Source organism: Pipistrellus kuhlii, unplaced genomic scaffold (assembly GCF_014108245.1).
Source record: "Pipistrellus kuhlii isolate mPipKuh1 unplaced genomic scaffold, mPipKuh1.p scaffold_m20_p_7, whole genome shotgun sequence".
NCBI classification, from domain to species: domain Eukaryota; kingdom Metazoa; phylum Chordata; class Mammalia; order Chiroptera; family Vespertilionidae; genus Pipistrellus; species Pipistrellus kuhlii.
The window spans coordinates 9,697,687-9,719,055 of NW_023425573.1; the positions used below are offsets into that span (position 1 = coordinate 9,697,687).

Below are 21,369 nucleotides of genomic sequence, written 5' to 3' on the forward strand. Positions count from 1 at the left end.
ATCATGTGTTACTTGTCTTTCTCTGACGGACTTTTACTTAGCATGATACTCTCCAGGTCCTTCCATGCTAGCTCAAAGTGTAAGAGATCCTTCTTTTCCTCAAATGTATAGGCATTATTATTAAATGAAATATTTTATGGATACACTGTTATAACTAGTAATATTCAACTTTGTATATTATAGCTTCAATGCAATTCCTCCACTTCTTTTACTTTTCAAAACTATTTCAAGAATTAATGTGTGCAGAAATTTTGAGGTATTAGAAAACAGCAATTGTAGCATCAGGGGGAAAACCCAAAGGCATTGAAGTCCATTGAATTATATTCTTAGCAAACAACCTTTTGGTTTGGAGTATTAATTGGATAGGAGGGAAGCACAAGGCTTTCTGAAACTTGAGGCTTGCATATCTAAAAGATTGGGTTGTCATTTGATTTCTCAATTGTTGCAGCTATGTTTCTCTCAAAATTCTAATGGCTATGTTGCTACATCTCACAGAAATTCATTCACATCTACCAACTTGGTGTTTAATTTCAGATTTTGCTGACCTAACCTAGTGAGGTTAATAGGAAAGAATAGGTATCAAGTGGAAGAAGAGCTTAGATTTGGCAAAAACCAGGGGAAGTGTCTAGTTCTCACTAACAAACATTTTTCAAACACATTAATTATCCCAATCAACTCTGGGATAAATGCTATGCTTCTTTCTGTGTATATTACTTAGAAATCTGCAATTTTCCTCCTCTGAGGAAGTAAAACATCTTTATTTGGTTTTAGATCGCTTTGGTTTTTTAAGTTGTGTTGTGGAGGGCTAGTGAAAGACCCGTTTTGAACAAGAATAGAAATATATCCATCTGTTTTTTAAATTAAGAGAAACTAAAAAATACAAAAGAAAGTTTTATAAAAGCATTCAAGTATTTACTTGTTAATTAATGGCCAGGAAAAGGAGAGGAATAAATAGAAGGGTGCGGGGAGGGGAGAAACTGTAGTAGCTACTATATTGAGTGCTTATTCTCTGTGGTGAGCATTGTGCCCTATATGTCAACACTGAATCTGCCTGGTGCCTTGTGGAATGGGACTAAGGCAGAGAGTGACTAAAATGTCTTTCCCAATGATTTGAACCCAGACATTCTGGTTGTAGAGCTCACACTGCAATGCTTTGCTGCTTCATCACAGAGTTGGAGGAGAATCAAGACAAGGCTAGACTGACTGGCCAGTGCTCTCAGAACCAGGCCTTAGAGACAGGATTTGCATGGGCTGGAGAAAAAAGGCAATAAGATTTATGCAGTAACATCCCCATCTGGTGGTGGTGGTTAGTATATTCCTGAATACAGTTAAAACTTAACAACTTCAAGCTATCTCTAATCTAAATGAATTGAGGTTTAAATAAAATTCAGATGAGGGCTAAATTCTAATTCTAATAGAATTCAATTTCCAGCAACCTTTGGAGATAAAATGCTATTTACTACCCTCATTTTACACATGAGGAAACGGGTTAAAGAAGAGTGACATTGCCAGTCAATAGCTGGCCTGGGGCTCGAACTCAAGCCTCCAGCCCCAGGGTCCACATTCTTAACCATTATGCTATGTTTTTTAAAAATAAAAAAATGAAGCAGTTGCGAAAAGCTCATACACGTCAATAAAAGGAATGTAAATATGCTCTACTGAAACACCATAATGTGTGGTCACAAAACTCTACTTTTTCCAGTTATAATCTAAGGTGTTAACTATCAAAAGGAAGTGTTACCTATCGAAAGTAACTGACTTTGGTACCAAGTCATTTCTTGATTTATGTTTTGGTTTCTATGTTCAGATCAATGCTTTTCTATATCAACTCCCCTACCCAACCCAAGATTCTGGCTCATAAATAATATTTCATTTTAACATGTTATAGATTCAGTTCAAAAAAGTAGTGATCCCTAACTTTGCTGATCTTTGTGGAGAATTTTTAAGAGATTGATGAAGAATTTGATAGTTTTATAACAAATGGAAGTTACAAGATTGGAATGTTTATTTAGAGCAAAATTTATGTGGAGAATTTATCCTCAATTTTCATTTTTATTATGTGTTTTGAGCACAGCTTTTCGATTTAAAATAGTGATGAAGAGTAAGTAAAGATTGGATTGGAGGAGATAATTTTTTGTAGGATAGTAAATATTTTGTGGAAATGGACCCTAATTAACATTAAACAGTTTATATCATCATATAATCCCTTTTCAGCTTTGTTAATGTAACAACATGTAATCTTTGTTTGCACACCCTATTTTCTATTTTTTTGTCACTTTGCATACATATATTCACTTTTGATAAGGACTTGTTGAATTTCATTGACGTTAATGTGCTATATTGTTTAACATGGTACATAAGCAAATATCTTTTTGAACATTTTAGATTTAGATTTTAAACTAAATTAACGAATAACTATTTAAAATATGGTATAAGCTTGTGTGAGAGTCTAGAGAGTACAGATTTTTAAAAACTTTTTATTTAGAAATAATGTCAAGCTTACAAAAATGTGAAAATATAGTACAAAAAGTTCAGGAAACTCATTGCTCAGATTCACTCATTTTTAACATTGTGCCGTATTTATTTTGTTGGGTTTTTTACATATACTTTTTTTCCTGAACTATTTGAGAGTTCATTGCATTTATCATGCCCCTTTAACGCTTAATGTCAGTCTTTGTTTCCTAAGAATGAGGATATTGGCAGTATAGATTTTATAGGCCTCCCGTTGATGCAGTGGTTGACCAGGTGCTATAGAACATGTTTAATGAGAAAATGTAGAGGGAGGAAAGCAAAAAGAATCTTAAAATTTGGCCAAGCATGTGGCATGAAGACCAAAAAGAAATAGTTATTCATATATTCCATTAATGAGCACATAGGCACTACACTGGGCTGTAAGAGATGAAACTGTGAACTTAATACACAATGTCTTTTTGAGATTATAATGTATTCTGTGAGGAGATGAGTGTCAATACAGACAACCAAACAAGCAGTTTCAGTCAGTGTGATGAGTACTGTGATAGGAAAGACAGAAAACCTTGGTTAAAAGGTCATTGGTGACTTTGAAAATGAATTATAGAATGGATTACAACACAAGGGATAAAGACTTTGGAAAATAAAGATACATGCTAGATCAGTGGTCGGAAAATGTGGCTCGTGGCTTGTGAGCCACGCTTTGCCGCTCTGTTGACTAATGAATTTGCCGACCACTGCCTTAGGGAAAAACACTTTAAAAAAACATTTTAATAATGTACTAATGTCTTTAACCTGAAGTCAAAACTTCTGGGCAAGAGTAATGCCTTACACAGTGGCCAGCAAACTCAGTCAACAGAGCGGCAAACCCAGGGCTCGCAAGACTCATGTGGTTCGTGAGCCGCAGTTTGCCGACCCCTGTGCCTAGATGGTAGGGGATTGAAGGATAAGTGGAGGAGATACACTATAACTGAGTTCAGGAAATTCGGCAGTGAAAAGGAGAATGATAGTTTAAGAGGAGGAGAGAACCCAGACTACTTGATTATTTTTCTGTTCTTCCTGCCAACAATAAACTGGACTAGATTATTAGAGGCTGGGCTGTTGGGGGTGGGGAGTGAGTGGGATAGAGGATATGCTTAGCTTTGGATGGGGAAAAACATATTTATTCATATAGAACTGGAGAGAATGAGAATATGGGGGTAGCTATAGGATGCATTGTAGTGGTGAAGATAAATGGATGTGATAGATGGATGTGATTTGCTTAGTTAATGGAGGGAAGTGAGGTCATGTGAAGAGGTGGAAGGGTAAAATTAGAAGCTTGAAGAACTTTGTAACCGTTTAGAACAAGCTTTGAGTGGAGAAAGACAGACAGAATGCTGCCAAACAATCAAGGCCCAGTTGAGGTCAGAGCATGAATTGGTAATGGACACAGTGTTTCTCCATAATTCTACTTTAGAGCTCTACTGTCTAGAAGTAGAGTGAGGTTACCCTTAAATTATCAAAGGTTAGGATCATCTGGTTCTTACCTTTTTTTATTTTTGCATGATATAATGAAAGATGCATGCAACTTTTCATCAGTGATCTTTTCTCTTCCTGCATGATAATGAGAACTGCCCTTTTCCACCTCCTTTACCTATCATTTTCTTCCTTCCTGCATTTTCACAGCATGCTATTTCTCTGAGATGTCCCAGCAAGCCGGCCAAGCGTCATATTGACTTCATAGAAGAACAGGCTGAGCTGACACCTGTAAGTTCTGTAAACATGTCCATGGAACTAGTTAAAGATCAATGAAGAAGAATGCATTCTTTAAATCTTTTGATGATGAAATTATCATATACCTCAATTTTTCAATTAAAAATAAACCAAGGTTAAAAATAAATGAGCAAAAGCAAATGAGCAACTCTATAATATGGTACTATTGAATATTAATACTTATGGTGAGATTATGTAGGTTGTAGCATGTCTAACATAGAGAAACTTTGTGTTGGAACCCCAAGCTGCCTCTTACTTACCATCCAGGACTCTTAAGCATTTTAAGAAATAATATTGGGTTAGGTAGTCCACCTAATACTTGACTTCCATACCCTTCAACACACTAAGTTGTAATTGTCAGTTCTCTCCCTGTTTAACTCTAAACTTTGTGAAAGTAAGAAATGCCTCTCATTGCCTGACATGATTGCAGGCTGAAAGTTAAAAAATCTAAAAATAGTTGAATAAATAAAAGAAAGGGGGAAATGGAAGAGAGTAAGAAAATGGGCTAATCAGTGAAATGGATTAAGATAAGACTAAGCCTTTGTGTTGTTAGTGATAAATGAAGGAAAATATAAAAAGGCCCCATTTAAATGAAGCTCTGTGCATTTTTGTTACCAGTAACGTGTACCAAGACTAAAGGCCAATTTAATGACATGTTCAAAGCAGTGTCTTTTACTTTCCTCCATCCTCCAATTGCACACCACTCTTCTCACCCATCTTACATCTTTCTCCAGTAACCAGTTCTCCTGCCACCCGGCACCCTTTTCTGAGGAATGCTAGAGTGATGTGGGATAAAACACTTACTGAAAGGAGGAATTTGCTGTTTCTGATTTCTAGATTTTGTGGGGGTGGGAGAGTCCTGCAGCAAATACTTGAAGCTTAGACAGAGGAAACTTGGAGACCTGGCCTCCCTCCCTGCTAGTGATTAAACAGTGACTAGCTATCCTATGATCATAGTGCTTGAGGTCTCGTTTTTTTAGATGTAACATATTTTGGAGTAGCCAGCTATCATGACTGTACCCCTTTTATAATATTTTAAGATATTTAAACCTTGAATATTTTTAAATGGATAACTTCTACTTTAGAGCCTTCAAATAGATATTATTCTTACTGATCAGAGTATAGGTAGTTATTTTTTAGTGACTTGAAGTCTTGAAATAATTTGAGTAAATCTTGTAAGATTTTTTAAAAGTTTAAACCTCACTTAAATGTAGAATCTAATGAACAAAAGAAATTAGTATACAAAATAGGTCCAGAGGCATGGATACATGGAACAGAATGACAGATCTCAGAGGGGAAGGGGTTAGGGGAACAAGAAGAGATTAACTAACGAGCATATAGCCATAGCCCATGGACACAGACAGTAGTGTGGGGAAAACCTGGAGTGGGACAGGGGCTGGGTGGAGGTGGGATAAATGAAAGACATCTGTAATACTGTCAACTATAATAATAATAATAATAATAATAATAATATAATCTAAAAAAAATACAAGCAGTGAAATACCATAAAGAAAACCTAACTCAAGTGTAGGTATGACTCAATATTAAGTTAATATTATTCTATTTAATAAAAGAGTAATATGCAAATTGTCACACCGAGACACAGGATGACTGCCCCCATGTGGACAAAAGATGACTGCCACAAAGTGGCCTGCAGGGCAGAGCAGTTGTGGGAAGTTAGGGGTGACCAGGCCAGTAGAGGAGGGCAGTTGGGGGTGACCAGGCCAGCAGAGGAGGGCAGTTGGGGGAGACCAGCCTGCGGGGGAAGGCAGTTGGAAGCCAACAGTCCTGGATTGTGAGAGGGATGTCCAACCGCCCATTTAGTCCCAGATTGGAGAGGGTACAAACTGGGCTGAGGGACACCCCTGCCCCTGCCCCGTGCACAAATTTTGTGCATCATGCCTCTAGTACACTATAATCAGGAAGTAGTATGTTTTATTATCTATGACAAAGAACTTGATGAGAGTAGAGGCTGCTCTAGTGTTTGTTTACGTACATGAAAAGAATTTGTTTCTCAAGAATAACTTGATATACAGTTAGGTTTATAAAATATAACATTATAGAATATTTTCTAGAACTCCACTTAACTATGCCAAGTATTGTTTTAAATGGTGATTAGTAACTACATAGCATTTAAACTAATTCAGAATTATTTAGGGACAAGCAAGTCTGAATTACATGTATCAAAACAACTGCACATTATACTACATGAGTTTAAATATAGTTGCATAAACTTACCTTGTAACAAGTTACTAAAACGTTAGTAAGAGGAAAAGGGCAGTTAGGAATATGTTATTCGCAATCATTTTAATGAAAAAATCTTAATTGAATTAATTTAACCATTTTAAGGCAACAACACTTCTTAATATTTTACTTATATCATTCAGTTGCTGTGCAACACATTATGTTAGTATCCTATATAATGAATTAATAAAATTTTACCGAAACTAGAGTAATATCATTAGGCAAAATATTTATTTTTCCTTTAGGTAATTTCGTCACTGTATTGTCAGAAATACTTTTGCAGAAGTTTTAGAAATGATGTTTTATTCTTTCTTTCATAAGATTATACTATTTAATGTGGGCTTTACAAGAGGAAGGAATGTGTTTGTCATTAACCTTTGACACCTGTTTATTTGCACTCTGCGCACAGCACTCACAAACACTGTCCTGGAAAACAAATTGGCTCTGTGGTCTGTGCAGTGTGTGACCCATTTCCCAGAGTGAGGAGCAGCAGGAGTCGGCTAGGGGCTAGGACGTGCCTGCTGGCATGGGTGGTATCTGTGCCCCCCTTCCTCTTTTTCCTCTCCTTTTAAAAATAATTTCTTTTGGACACGTTTTAGTGAGTTTAGGGAAAAGATATGAGGCTAATAATAGAGAATCATTCTTACTTTGTCTATTTTATATTTTAAACACATAAAACCTCCACTGACTTCTATTGCCTTTTTTGTTTTTCTCTTTCTGTACAAGCACTCCTATTTGGACAGGGAAACCTCCCTTCTTCTGAGAAACATTGCAGGAAAACCTTCTCATTTGCTGACCAAGGTGATACTTCTTCTTTCCACCTGTATGTAAATATTTATTGCCTCATAGGTAGAATATAATTTCTGGTTTTGATTGTGCGCTCAGATTTCTCAGATTGTGCTTTCTTATTTCAGCACTTTTGTGCTGAACAGAGGGTTGTTTTTTTTTCTTCTTCTTACTGAAGGTAATTATTTATTGACTTTAATATGTTCTTAGAGAATACAACATGTTTGCAGTAATTTACTAATTTTTCACTGAAAATTTACTGTTGTAAATACCTAACAGTCTTCACAAGTATTTTGCACTTTCTCTAGCTTAACATTGTAATTCACTTGAAAGTCTAAAAATTTTTAACTTTTACTAATGCTTATCTATGCAGTGAGATTTTTTTCAGAAGACTTTGTTTTCTAATTCTTTATATTATCAGCACTTCATTTAATTAAAACATTTCTTTATATAAACAGAATCTTACTTTACATTAGCTTCGCCAAATTGGAAGAGAATGTTGAGTTTTAATTTCTCAGTTCTTCAATTTCAGAATGGTTTGAATCAGTCCAGCTAGATTTTCACTAGGTTGGTATTTTACATCAGCTTTAAATCTTTTAGCCATTGTCATCATTAATTAGGGAAACAGAATAAGGAAGCTGACTATAAATAGCTTTCTGCCTCTTTTTAATTCATGATTTTATTATCTTATTATTTAAGTAATATTAAAGTCAAGAATGTCAGACTTGGTTTTTGAAGAATATTCACAATAATAATAGGTAATGTCTCTAAGTTGTTTGTTATTATATCAGAGGGGTATTTTTTATTTCATTTTTTCTTAACCATATAAATTTGTGAAAGATGATAAAGCTAAAATTAAAATCTCCATAAGAAGCAGCTCAAAGAGAAGATCCAAGAATCAGCAGTAAAACCCTTTCTCTTCTAGGAATGGGTTAGAAGTAGTTTAAATATCAGGGAATGTAGAAATCTAAGCAGATAATAGATGTGTACTTTCTAACCTTAGCAAATTCTTTCCATTTCCTCAGCGGTTCTCTGTTTACTGTCTCTACCGGGAATATTTACTCATAGCTTCAGCTAGAATCTCTGTTCTAGATCATATCTCTAACTGAGAGCAATAAATTTCCAGATAGCCATCAGGCATTTCCTGTATGATCAGTACCAATCCCGAAGGTCTTTAACTTCCTTACCCTGGAGCGTCACAACTTATATTCAGAATCCTGCCATTCTCCCAGTTGCCCAGGTTTGAACCCTCTACCATTCTTGGTACCTTTCTTCTTTTTACTTATGACCTCAGCTCTGGTGAAGCACCTGTATCTTCAGGATTTACTGAGCTCACCCTACCATTTAATCCCATTGCCACCACCCTAAAACCAGTCTTAATCTCTTACCAGAGCCACTACACTTGGCTCTTTATTCTTGCCTCTCCCTCCTCTTGTCCATTTTTTATGCTGCTCACAGATAAAGTGCAACTTTTAACCATTTCCATGGCTTATTTTTTCAACAAATATTTGTTGAGTCATGTTCTGTGCTAGCTGTAACATTGTATAAAATGGCCATATATCCCCCGCGTCCCTCAGGAGCTTAGTCTTCTTAGGAAGGTAGATTTAAAAAACATGAACAAGCAAGCATGTAGACAAATTCTAAATCATGTTTTAAGTGCTGTGAAGGAAGGCTGCATGGCCTTTAGATGGTAAAAATCAGAAAAGGCCCTTCTGGTGGCATTTAATCTAAAGCTTGAAGAATGAAAAGCCATCTTGAGGGTGAAGGAAAGAGGTCCAAATAGATAGTCTTAGGGAGACAGAGTTTGGCATGTTTGAGAAGCTGAAAAAAAGACTGTGCTGGAGCCACATAGTAGTGTGTGTGTGTGTGTGTCTTGATTTGGATTTGGAGAGGTAGTTAGGAAGCAAGTTATTCAAACATGCTAAGGAGTTTAATTTCCCCCCCCTAAAACTTGAAGAGAATAATTTCATTCATTTAACAAATATTTACTATGTACCACACAGCATTTATAACCCAATATGCCAGTGAACAGAACAGTTTCTATCAGAGAGAGAGTGTTCTTTGCAGGTTTTGGATAAATGCAATCAATAATAATGTCTCAACTCCGTCTGCCCAAGTGATGGTGATGCCAACTGCAACATCAGAACCATTCCCTACTCAGATCGCAGCTCCTGTTACCCCAGTGGTGGTATAACTGGTTTATATAGTCATGATCCTGCTTACATACAGTAAGAAATCTGAGCAGGAATGTGATTCTGTAGTATAGAACCTAAATATTGAGGGTGGGGTTGTGAATGGAGTCTAGATCATCTGAGCCACTGGGGCCTCTCAATGTCAGTGCCCTTTGTACCAGAGTGCCTGGCTCTCATGAAGCTAAAATAGGTTGTACCTCTTGGATATCTCCTGTGTGGCTGTGTTCTCCCTACCCAGATGACATGTGTCCAGGTTACTGACTCACCTGACCTGCACTCTTCCAAACTAGGACATTGTAACACCCACAATGCTGCACTGTGCTAGGCCAGGGCAGAAAAAAAAAGGGGGGGGGGGCGTGTTTGTTGTTTTGTTTTCACCAATCCAGGCCAGGTGAAAATTTTTATTTTTGACAAGCGGTTTTTATTTACTGCTATCTCAAAGTTTGTGTTATATCCCTTAGGACAAAAGGAACTGTCACATTGTAATGTAAAGAGCAAGCAATCACTTGGTAACTGCTAGTGTAATCTTAAAAAGATTAGTCTTTTGGAGCCTTAGTTTAGTGTGTGACAAGTTTCAAGGTGTTCAGATAATGTTAGTTCTCTAATATTAGTTCTCTTCTTGGTGAGAATCATATCAATTTCATGATTTCTTTCTTTGCTTTTTTTTTAAATTTAGAGAGGAAGGGGGATAGAGAGAAACATTGATTTGTTCCACTTATTTATGCACTCATTGGTTAATTCCTATTTATACCTTTACCGGTATCAAATCCACAAAATTGTGTATTGGGACGATGCTCTAACCAATTGAGTTTACTCAGGGCAGTTATATGATTTCTCTAAGGGAGGTAAACTAGTTGTTACTATTTTGGCCCTAAACAGGTTTCTAAAATAGACTACTTCATTAGCATCAAACTATTTACTACTACAAATTTTCTTTTAATTCTTTTAATCTACATTGTTTATTGTTTTAATCTGTGAAATAAACTAGATCCCAAGGAAACTGCTAACTTCTCTTTAGCCCCGTAATTTCAATAAGATTTGTTCTGGACCCACAAAGCCTTAATAATTTCTTAGTTGAAGGAATTCCCTAGCGGTCTGTTAGCAACTGTAACTCTATAAGTATTCTGTTTTTTACACTGAAGACAATGCTCTAACACTCTGTAGCCATAGCATTGGCTTTCATTTAATCATAAGATCTTCACTGAGTTTTTGTCCTTGATGTAAATTTGAGAAGGCTTGGCATTTGATGATTATTGATAGCCACACAGGAGTTTTTCAGGTAGAAAATAGGTTGTCTCTTGCTTTTGTAAGAGAAGGGGTAGGAAAGAAAGTTCAGTTATTATATGTGTGAGGTATCTTTTACATATATTTAGGATAATTATGGGACAAACAGTGTGAAGAAAGGGGTATGCCAAAGATAAGGGGCAGAAGACTTAAAACCTGAGTTTGTTGGCTTTAACAGAAAAGAGAGAACATGAGATGAATAAAGGTCTGTTCTTTGTATTAACATGGTTTGCAGATATTAAACATAGATTTGCATTGCCCTTATAAACTATTAGATGTCTTCTAAGTATATAATCTAAGTACATTAGCAAAGATTTATTGGTCTTTCCTATATTGCACAATGCTCTATAAGCTTATAACAGTTTCCTCCTTGTTGTGGTTAAAAGATATGATTATGGCTTAAATAAAGTAGGTGAAAATCAAACTTTCTGAGGAAGAATAAAATACTATGAATTTTGCAGTTTGATATAAATGTTTTATTTCCACTTTTGCTCCAAACTCTAGAACTTAGAAGTATCTTGATTAATTGTTTCTTCAAAAAGCTCCTAGCAAGGACATTCTTGTAAATAAACTGGAGAAGAATGAACTTCAATTTCCCTAGGTTGAAATTAAGCACATAGCTCTTAAATTTGAATTTGATAGTTTTAACACAGACCAATTTATGTAAAGAGTAATATGTTAGTAAGCAAATAGGAGAATAGCTAAATTTGGATGTTAAAATAGCCTACCTTGATGTTTTACCGAAAAATGGTTTCTTGTTCATGGTTAGGAAATCTCATTGGTTTAATGTATGTTCATTCGTTGCATGTATCTTGTTTCTCCCCCCCCCCCCTTTTTTTTAATGGAATTTATTGGGAGTCTTTTGTTCCTTTAAACCTTCCTTCCAGTGTATCAGGTTTTTTTTTTTCTGTTAGCCTGTAGAGCAGAAACTGAACTGGGAGCTTATAAACTAATCTTATAATTGAATTACTTTTGATGCCATTTCTTCAAAAGATAGCACTGATTGTGTTCTAGATAATATACTAAAATGTGAGTTGTGAAAATAAATTTTCATAATAAAATTTATAACCAATATCAGATGTAATATTTAAATTCTCATATTCCTTTTTTGGATAGACTTTATATTTTATAGTGAAATTTAGAAGGAGGTAAAGAGATTTCTTATATACCACCTACCCCCTCACATTCATAGTTTCCATTATCACCATCCCCCACCAGAATGGTACGTTTGTTACAGTTGATGAACTATATTAACACATCATTATCACTCAGAGTCCATGGTTTATATTAGGCTTCACTTTTGGTAGTGTACAGTCTATGATTTTGGACAACTGTATAATGACATATTATTATTATAGAATAGTTTCACTCCCACAAAATTCTGTGCTCCACCTGTTCCCCCCCTTCCTCTGCCCAACCCACTACAACACGCTAATTTTTTTTTACTGTATTCATAGCTTTGCCTTTTTCAGAATGTCGTATAGTTGGAATCTATAGCCTTTTCAGATTGGCTTCTTTCACTTAGCGATAGGCTTTTCCGTTTTCTCCATGTCTCTTTATGGCTTGATAGTTCATTTCTTTTTAGCACTGAATAATATTTCATTGTCTGGAATCAGTACAAATTCTCCATTCACCTATTGAAAGATATCTTAGTTGCTTACAAGTTTTGTCATTTTATAAGTAAGGCTGCTGTAAACATCTATTTATAGGTTTTTGGGTGGAGGTAGTGTTCAACTCATTTGGGTAAATGTTAAGAAGCATGATTGCTAGGTTGTATCATAAGAGCTTGTCTAGTTTTCTAAGAACCCACCTAACTGTCTTCCAAAGTGGTTTTTCCATTTTGCATTCCCACCAGCAGTGAATAAGAGTTCCTGTTACTCCCCCAAACCTCAGTAGCATTTGTGTGTGTGTGTGTGTGTGTTTATATTTTATTGATTTTTTTACAGAGAGGAAGGGAGAGGGAGAGAGAGTTAGAAACATCGATGAGAGAGAAACATCAATCAGCTGCCTCCTGCACACCTCCCACTGGGAATGTGCCCGCAGCCAAGGCACAGCCTCTAACCGGAATTGAACCTGAGACCCTTGAGTATGCAGTCTGACACTCTATCCACTGACCCAAACCAGTCAGGGTGGCATTTGGTGTTGACAGTGTTTTGAATTCTGTCCATTCTAATGGGTGTGTAATGGTAGCTCATTGTTTTAATTTGCAGTTCCCTAATGACATATGAGTCTGAGCATTATTTGTAGTTTTATTTGCCATCTGTGTATCTTCTTTGTATCTGTGTTACTCATTGTTAAGGTGTTTTGCCCATAGTGTTAAGAATTCTTTGTATAGTTCATAATTCTTCATCAGATATGTTTGATAAATATTTTGCAAATATTTTTTCCTGTATATAGCTGTCTTCTCATTCTCTTGAATATGCTTTATCCTAAAAATGTAATTTGCTTTTGAGGACATCTAATTTTTTTAACTTCTGCATATTGATTATAAAGTAAAAGAACTTGGCCTTTTAGAAGTTCATGTTTATGTTCCAAATAGAAAAAGCATTGATTCTACATACCAGTTTTTCCTCATCAGACTTTGAGATTTAAATTTATAGTAGTAGTTTAGTTTTCTTATTTTATAACCTGTCTTAAAAAAACTTGTTAAAATATATAATCAACAATAATTCTGTTGTTTATTTGCATAGTGTAGGTAAGATCTAATCTCTTAATCAAATGAAAATATCTATAATATTCTAAGAATTCAGTCTTATCTTACTCCTCTCCATTATTAAAATAAAGTTCTTTGTTTTCTGTCTAATTTGGTTTACAGATAGTATTTCCAGACCTTGGTGGTTATTATGTTAATTCCCTGGCTCCTTTCATTGACTGGGATCAGATTTCTGACAAACAAGCCCACTGTCTTTCCCCAACCACTGGTTTTTCTGTTTCGCAGAGTAGTGAGTAAACACTATGCTCGAAATGAGGGAAGAAAGCCTAGAATATGAAGAGAAAAGCAAAGCAGTTCAGAAACAGGAAAGCCAACAGAATTTAGGAGAAGACTGAATCTGTTTGGGGTTTTTTGTTTTGTTTTGTTTTGTTTTAGCCTGATAGCTTTAGGTTTTTAATGAAGAATAACACACGGATTGTGGTTTTTAATTAGAATCCACAGTAGATAGTGCTTGTCTGATATAATTAGGTTTTTCTTCGTTGTTGTTTGTGTGTGTATGTTTTTAAGTTTTATATTAGATAAAGGAATCTACAAGCTGGTAGTTTGTGTTTTTCTTAGTTATTTTCCAGAGAAATCAAAATTTAGAATTAAAAAGTAATCCTTTATATGTAAAAGTTTACTTACGTGAGTTTTTCAACTGGCGATTAAAGCTACAGTGTACTATGGCCTATTGCTGGAAAGTGCAGGTAAGTACTGGTATTAGAGCACTATATGTTGTTTTAGAAAACAAAAATTGATGAATGGTTTAAGTATAGTTGTAGTTCTTGATAATTTTATTACTAATCTAAACTTTATAAAGTAGAAATTATTAGAAATTAAATATTTGAAAAATTATATTTAACTTAAAAATTATCAATGAATTAATGAAAATAAATTTGAGTTTTATTAAGGAGTTGTATATGATTGATACTGAAGTTTTTTGTTTTGTTTTGCTATTTTTATGATGATACTTTTTCAGTGTAAGAGAACAAAACATTAGTATGCAAAAGATGGATTGCCCATGCTTTGGAGGGGTATAAATTCAGAGTTAGAGATTGTGCAGGTGTAACAAATTGTCAGGCCCACAGATAACCTATATACATTCATGTTTTCCCTACCCCAGAACCCCAAATTCATCTGCTTCAGATGGACAGAATCAAACTCATTAATCTACTACATTACAGGTTTCTTTTTCTCTGGAATATGGAATCTATTCTTATGAGATCTTTAAGTCTGCATCTTTAAAAAAGTTTATAATATGTGAGCTCTCACTTTGTGAACAGGGTTATTTAAAATATTTATATAAGTGTATAAAGTTATATTCTTGCTAAAATTCAATGCTAGCAATATCCTTAAGGATAAAAAGACTTCTTTTAAAAATCTCATTATTTTAGCATTAGTTTATCTGAAGTGCTTTGTTCACAGGAAGAACAAGCAGCAAAATTGAAAGCTGAGAAGATCAGAGTTGCCCTAGAGAAAATTAAAGAAGCCCAAGTGAAAAAGGTGATACTTGGATTTTTTAATCAGTTTTACAGAAGAGTAGTTCTTCCTAATATATCTTTCACATGTATTTTTTGTGTATAAAATGCATTTTAAAAGAAGTAAATTTCTGATTTTAAGTTACAACAGAGTAAAACAAAATAATCTTATTATAATCTTAACCTGTTATAATTTGAAGGAGGCTTTAAATTTGTTTATGTAGGTTATTTAATACCTAATTTTAGAGTATTTTATATAATAAATTAAAGTTTGTTTTAATTTATATTTAACTAAGGTCATTAATTATTAAGAGCATTACTCAATTATTGGTAAAAAGTTTCTAAAGTGTCTAATTTTTGGTTTGCATTTAATTTTCTTTTATAGCTAGTTATTAGAGTCCACATGTCTGATGATAGTTCTAAAACAATGATGGTGGATGAGAGACAGACAGTGAGACAAGTGCTGGATAACCTGATGGACAAATCCCACTGCGGTTACAGTTTAGACTGGTCACTAGTAGAAACCATCTCTGAGTTACAAATGGGTTAGTAATCTCATTGCTTCACTTTTTAATTTCTTTTTAATTCTAACAGTTTTCATGTTGATAAAAGTACTTAGAGACATATTTATATTTTATCCCCTATAAATAAACTTGGCTTTTTACATTATCTTTTTTTTCCAAGTATTTTGAGATTTCTTTGAATATGAGGTATCTAGTTGAGTTTAGATTTTCTTATAGAACAAGCTTTGTGTGTGTGTGTTTTAAGATAACAAAATACTATTTCCCTTTGAAAACAACTGCATAAATCAACACATTTACTGAAGACCAATTTATTCACATTGGTATTGAAGTCCTTATTCCCGCATTTGATTTTCAGGGGACAAATACAGCACAGATATCTTATTTTTAGCTAGGTGTATTATGTCTTAGTTTCCTAAGACTTGTAATTTGATATGGTGTCATCTGATTTTAAACATCCTCATTTTTTATATAATTCTTAACTCTTAAAACGTGTTGTTTTGTAATAAATCTTGAAGTAATTCTCTTAGCATACTTAATTGAATCAATAATCAATTTCAATTTGCTATTTTACTTAAAATATGTATTTGCATTTCTCTTACTACTTTAAATATTTACAGCAATTTACAGAGAAATAAAAAATGTAATTATTGATCCCCTCTCTCAGAAAATATGTACATAACTCCCAAAACTAAGCCATAAGTTATTAGACCATCATTAACATGAATAAAAATGTATTCTCGTAGTACTCATCTATAACTCTACTTCATTAAAAAATTTGAGTTCATAGATGTAGTAGCATCATGATACACAGAAAATGTTTGGATGCTAGTTTTGGAATATTTTTATGATCATAGTTTCAAAGACTCACATTTGTAATATTTTTCTGTATTACCTCTTATATAAATGACTATGGTGTCTTAAGTAACTGTTTAATCATATGTGGCGCAGTGCTTCAACTGCAGTATGAGGTGATCTCATAGATACAGAGATCAGACTGGTTGATTGCCAGAGAGGAAAGGGGATGTGGAGCTAGGTGAAAAGGGTGAAGGGATTACATGCAAGTTGATAGTCACAAAATAGTCACAGGGATGTCAGGTTCAGCATAGTGACTATGGTCAATAATATTAATAAGTGTATATAGAGCCAGATGGGTACTTGAAATATCAGGAGACCACTTTGTGAAGTAGTATATGATTGTCTAACCATTATTCTGTACACCTGAAACTAATAAAAAATAGTGAATGTTAACTGTATTTGAAAAAAAAAATTTTTTTAAATAAAAATATATATATATATATGGTCATTCAGTATTTGTTGAATGAATAAAAGAAAAGAAAACAAGGGGCTACTAAGAGCCCAAATAAGATGGTGGAAACAAATTATGATAAATGTAAACAACTCAGTTAAATATTATTAGAAAGGATGAATAAATAAAATGCAGCTGTTTGCTGTTTATAAAGACCTATTATCTAAATACACATAAATAAAAGGAATGTGAAGACAGTAACCAAAACAAAAGTAATTAACTTTAATAGCAGACAAAATAGACTTTAAGCAAAATTCATTACTAAAGATGAAGAGAACACATATATTCACTAGGAAGAGACCATATTTCTAAATTTTATCTAATAGCATTAAATTGTATAAAGCAAAAAAAAAAAAATTGACAGAACTACTAGGAGAAACTCATGTCAACCTTCATAGTAGAACTTTTTCAATGATCAGTACAATCAAGCAAACAAAAAAGGATACAAGAGATTTGAAAAATAATTTGTTTGATCTATGAAATACTATCTAATTACAAGAAAATATACATTCTTTTACAGCAGAAGAGGAATATTTCTAAAAATTTTTAAGTATGAGGCCATAAGCAACTCTTAAGAAATTTCAAAAAATTAGTATCTAAATGGGTTCTTAGAATATTTTACATTTTATATATATTTAATCTAAAGGTCATGTGCTTTGATTCCTAATTTAGAAATTAGAAAATATGTCTATGTTTAAAAGTAAAACCCATGACTCAAAAAATAAATTACCTTGGAAATTTTTTAAATTACAAGAACTGAATACTATGGGAAATACTTAATATCGGAATTTATGATAAGCACCTAACATATGCTTGGAAAAGGCTGAAAGCTGAAGAAGACCTAGAAGAAGGCCTTGATTCCAGTCCTAATTCTTCCATTTAGCAGGCCTATGACTTTGCTAAAGTCACTGACCACCGTTAGGGCATGTTCCCTTATTTGAAAACAGTGGGAAAACTTCTAAGGGCTCAGGACTTTAGTGTCAGTAAAGATTCTGTGGTTCTGCTGTGAATTATTTGCAAGGTTTCATATACTTGATGCAATTCTGGTGAGTAATAACAAAGTATTGGTATTTTATTTTGGGACAGAGAGAATCTTTGAAGACCATGAAAACTTGGTTGAAAATCTTCTTAACTGGACAAGAGACAGTCAAAACAGGCTTATGTTTATGGAGCGTATAGAAAAATATGCACTTTTCAAAAATCCACAGGTGAGACTAAAAGACACAGAGGTTGGTATTTTTAAATGGTTATATTGTTCTCTCATCGCTAAGTTGGTAGAGTTAAAAGATTGGCAACCACCTGGTTGGAATACTGTGGTTGTAAAACTCCATGGTAGCATTCACTGCTGCTGAGGTGGAGAGACCTCTGGGCCTGTTGTCGGGCCCCAGAGAGGTTATCAGCCCAAAGAGCCAGATGGGGTGAGCCCTTGGGGCAGCAGAAGTAACTCCAGGGAGTTTCCAGGTTTCTGCTCTATTCCAGAGCTGTGGTCAGTAGCTGTTTATTTGGTGAGTTTCTATCCATCAAAGAAAAGTACTTACACTTTTAAGTTTCTCTATTTCAGCCATTTATCCAGTTGAGACTTTTATTTCTTTTTTTAATTATTTTTTTAATCTTAGCAACCTTGATTATAAATGGTTCCACATTCTAATACATGTGACCTTGATTTACTTGGCTGTTTATAAAGACCTATTTTTGCTTATTTCAAAACAATGTTTGAGTTAATACTTTCTATGCCCAAATCCTATATAATAAAAGCATAATATGCAAATCTACTGAACTGCTGAAGACCAGTCTTTATGACATGCACTGACCGCCAGGGAGCAGATGCTCAACCCAGGAGCTGCCCCCTGCTGGTCAGTGCGCTCCCGCAGGGAGATCATCACTCATCCAGAAGCCTGGTTCATGGCTAGCAAGCACAGTGGTGGTGGCATTTGCCTCTCCTACCTCCACTACAGGCGGATGGTAAGGAGTGAGGGGTCCCAAACTGCAAGAGCCCCAGACTGCAAGAGGGATGTCTGACTGCCGGTGTAGGCCTGATCCCCGGCGGACATCCCCCAAGGGCTCCCAGACTGTGAGAGGGCACAGGCCGGGCTGAGGGACACCCCACCCTCCAGTGCATGAATCTCGTGCACTGGGCCTCTAGTATTTATAAAAATCAACAGGGAAGAGGAAACAACCCCACTATAAAAGGTAGTAATGAGGAAAAATAGTAACAGGGTTAAAGGTATTGAGTAGTCATCCTTCAGGTGGCTTAATCATGACACATCTTTACTGGATATTTTAAGTGAATACACATTTGGGAATATGGATAGATATTTTTATGGGTGATTGTTGAAAGTTTTTTCATAAGGCTAATAATTAGAATTCATATTTTAGTTGAGTCATCAAAAGGAGATTATGATAGTCTCAGAGAATTTGGGATTCTTCTTTAAAACCCAGAACATAGAATTACATTTTTCTGCATCTGGATCAATTAAGCTCAGCATATTTTAAGGAAATTTGCCTTCTTTGTCATACTTAATTTGTAAACCTTTCGGGTCCTGTAAACACAAGTTTCATTAGATATATCAAAACGTAGTATTGTGGCATGTAGTATTACCTCAGGATTTGGGGGAGAGCATTTATGTTGAGTTGTTCAAGATGAATGAGTAAGGTAAGGAGGAAGCCACTGTTAGCTGTTGAATGATGGTGTTCCTGCACAGGCTGCTTTCCAAAGAGTGTTCCTTCTCCTCTGCACAGCCGGAAACTGACACAGAGGTGCTCTCTCTCTAGAAGAAATCACATATGCTCTTGTGTTTACCCTTTCACTTATTCATTGTTCCAGAACTATCTTCTGGGGAAAAAGGAAACGGCTGAGATGGCAGATAGAAACAAAGAAGTGCTGTTGGAGGTATGACTCTTCACTCTCCCATAATAATATTAAAATATTAACCACCATTTTTTGTAAGTCTGTTATGTCAGTGCAGTATGTTCATTTTTGCAGTGTAACTAGAGAAGACTATATTCTTCGATAGCCTGATGGAGAGAGGTCAGCTGGTGTACTAAAAGGGGCATGAGCTTTTTGGGAGCTGATGAGTTGGAGAAAAGGCAGGTCAAGGAAGCATATGATTGTGCTGTTTTATCTGCTTATCCGGAGAGAAATTTGAATATAAGTAGCTGTTTACAAAATATTTCAAGCCTTCGTCTTATTGAATGTTTACAAGCATAATCGTTTTTAAAAATATATACATCTCCTTCTTTTGAAGAGTAGTAAAATTCATATTGAATTTTTGGCTTTTGCTAATTTAAGAAAGCTAAGATGAAAGATGTTCATATGTTTGAAAACCTGAATAAATGCTTACTTACAACAAGGCAATTAGGAAAGTGGAGATCAGCACTCAGCTTTTTATATGCTACTCGCTACAATTAAGAAAAATCCTTTTTATAATTCCTAATTTTTCTGTACTTCAGAGAAAGAGAAATTAATTTAGGCTCCATATGTCCTATGTTAATCTTCAGTGAGTATTTCTATCGATAAAATTCTTTTACTAAATACATGGTTGCTTTTTGTAATCATTCACTTAGCATGTTGTTTTCTTTTAAAATGCATTCCTATATTGCTTGAGAGCCAATCTAAGTATGTTATTTGGAAAAATATAAAGTTCAATGCTTATGTTAGTTCTGACACTTTTATTAAATTTAGTATAACTGTGCTGTTTACAAATGCATTTAAGTGTCATTATATGCAACTCAGTTGACATTTCTTCTGGTTCTTCAAAACTGTATATTAGATAAAATTTCACAGGAACTGCCATATCAGTTCTAAAACCATATTATGTTTAGAATAGGAAGTTCTAATTGAGGTATAATCAATAGCATGGTTTTAATACAAAACCATTTTGGTTTAATTACTGTGTCATGCATTTCACAGGAGTAAACACAACTTTATTCTGAGAATCCAAGGATCATATGTCTTTCCATCTCATCTTCTTTTAGGAATGTTTTTGTGGAAGTTCTGTAACTATACCAGAAATTGAAGGAGTCCTTTGGTTGAAAGATGATGGCAAGAAGTCTTGGAAAAAGCGTTACTTTCTCTTGCGAGCATCTGGTATTTACTATGTCCCTAAAGGAAAAGCGAAGGTGTGTCTCTTCTGCTGGCATTTGAGTTTCTTCATTGTGCTCATTGGTTTTAATTTGTAGTGCGCGTGCTGACAAGGTGAATCCAGGCTCTGATTTGTTTCAACTTCTGTACGACACACAGAACATTGCTTTGTTTACCGATCTGTCATAAAGAAGAAGAAACCAGAAAATGGCCGCTCTCTGCCCATTAGTTGGGCCCGTCTCCATTCTCTTGCCAAATTTAAAACCATCGTTTTATGTGTTATTTTTTGGGACTTCTAGAGTAGTTAGTTTTTGCTGCTTGTTGTTTGGGGAGAATAGCTTTCTGGAATTATGAATGTTTCATGCTTACCTGTAGCTTCTGAGCTTACGGGGGGCCAGCACTGTTTTAAGCTCCTCACTGTATCCCTCCTCCCAGTCTTTACTGCCACCCCGAGAAGTATCTACTCTTGTCCCTATTTAACTGGTAAGGATACCCCACCTTGAGAATCACTGTGCTTGAGATATGTGTGGACAGACACTGAACTGCATTATTTTCTTGTTC

The 21,369-nt window shown here is 34.9% G+C and overlaps 1 protein-coding gene across 2 annotated transcripts in view; it reads left to right on the plus strand.

Moving 5' to 3' along the window:
* Positions 1 to 21,369, plus strand: part of RAPH1 (Ras association (RalGDS/AF-6) and pleckstrin homology domains 1) — a 69,005-nt gene that overhangs the window by 32,562 nt on the left and 15,074 nt on the right. The window contains exons 5-11 of one of the 2 annotated variants that reach the window (XM_045575226.1): positions 4,135 to 4,215; positions 7,192 to 7,266; positions 14,845 to 14,922; positions 15,283 to 15,442; positions 17,814 to 17,935; positions 19,552 to 19,617; positions 20,703 to 20,846. In XM_045575226.1, the coding sequence (XP_045431182.1) occupies positions 4,135 to 4,215; positions 7,192 to 7,266; positions 14,845 to 14,922; positions 15,283 to 15,442; positions 17,814 to 17,935; positions 19,552 to 19,617; positions 20,703 to 20,846 (726 nt within the window). The remainder of the gene's footprint in view (positions 1 to 4,134; positions 4,216 to 7,191; positions 7,267 to 14,844; positions 14,923 to 15,282; positions 15,443 to 17,813; positions 17,936 to 19,551; positions 19,618 to 20,702; positions 20,847 to 21,369) is intronic. The other variant, XM_036422032.2, reaches the window with a different exon arrangement.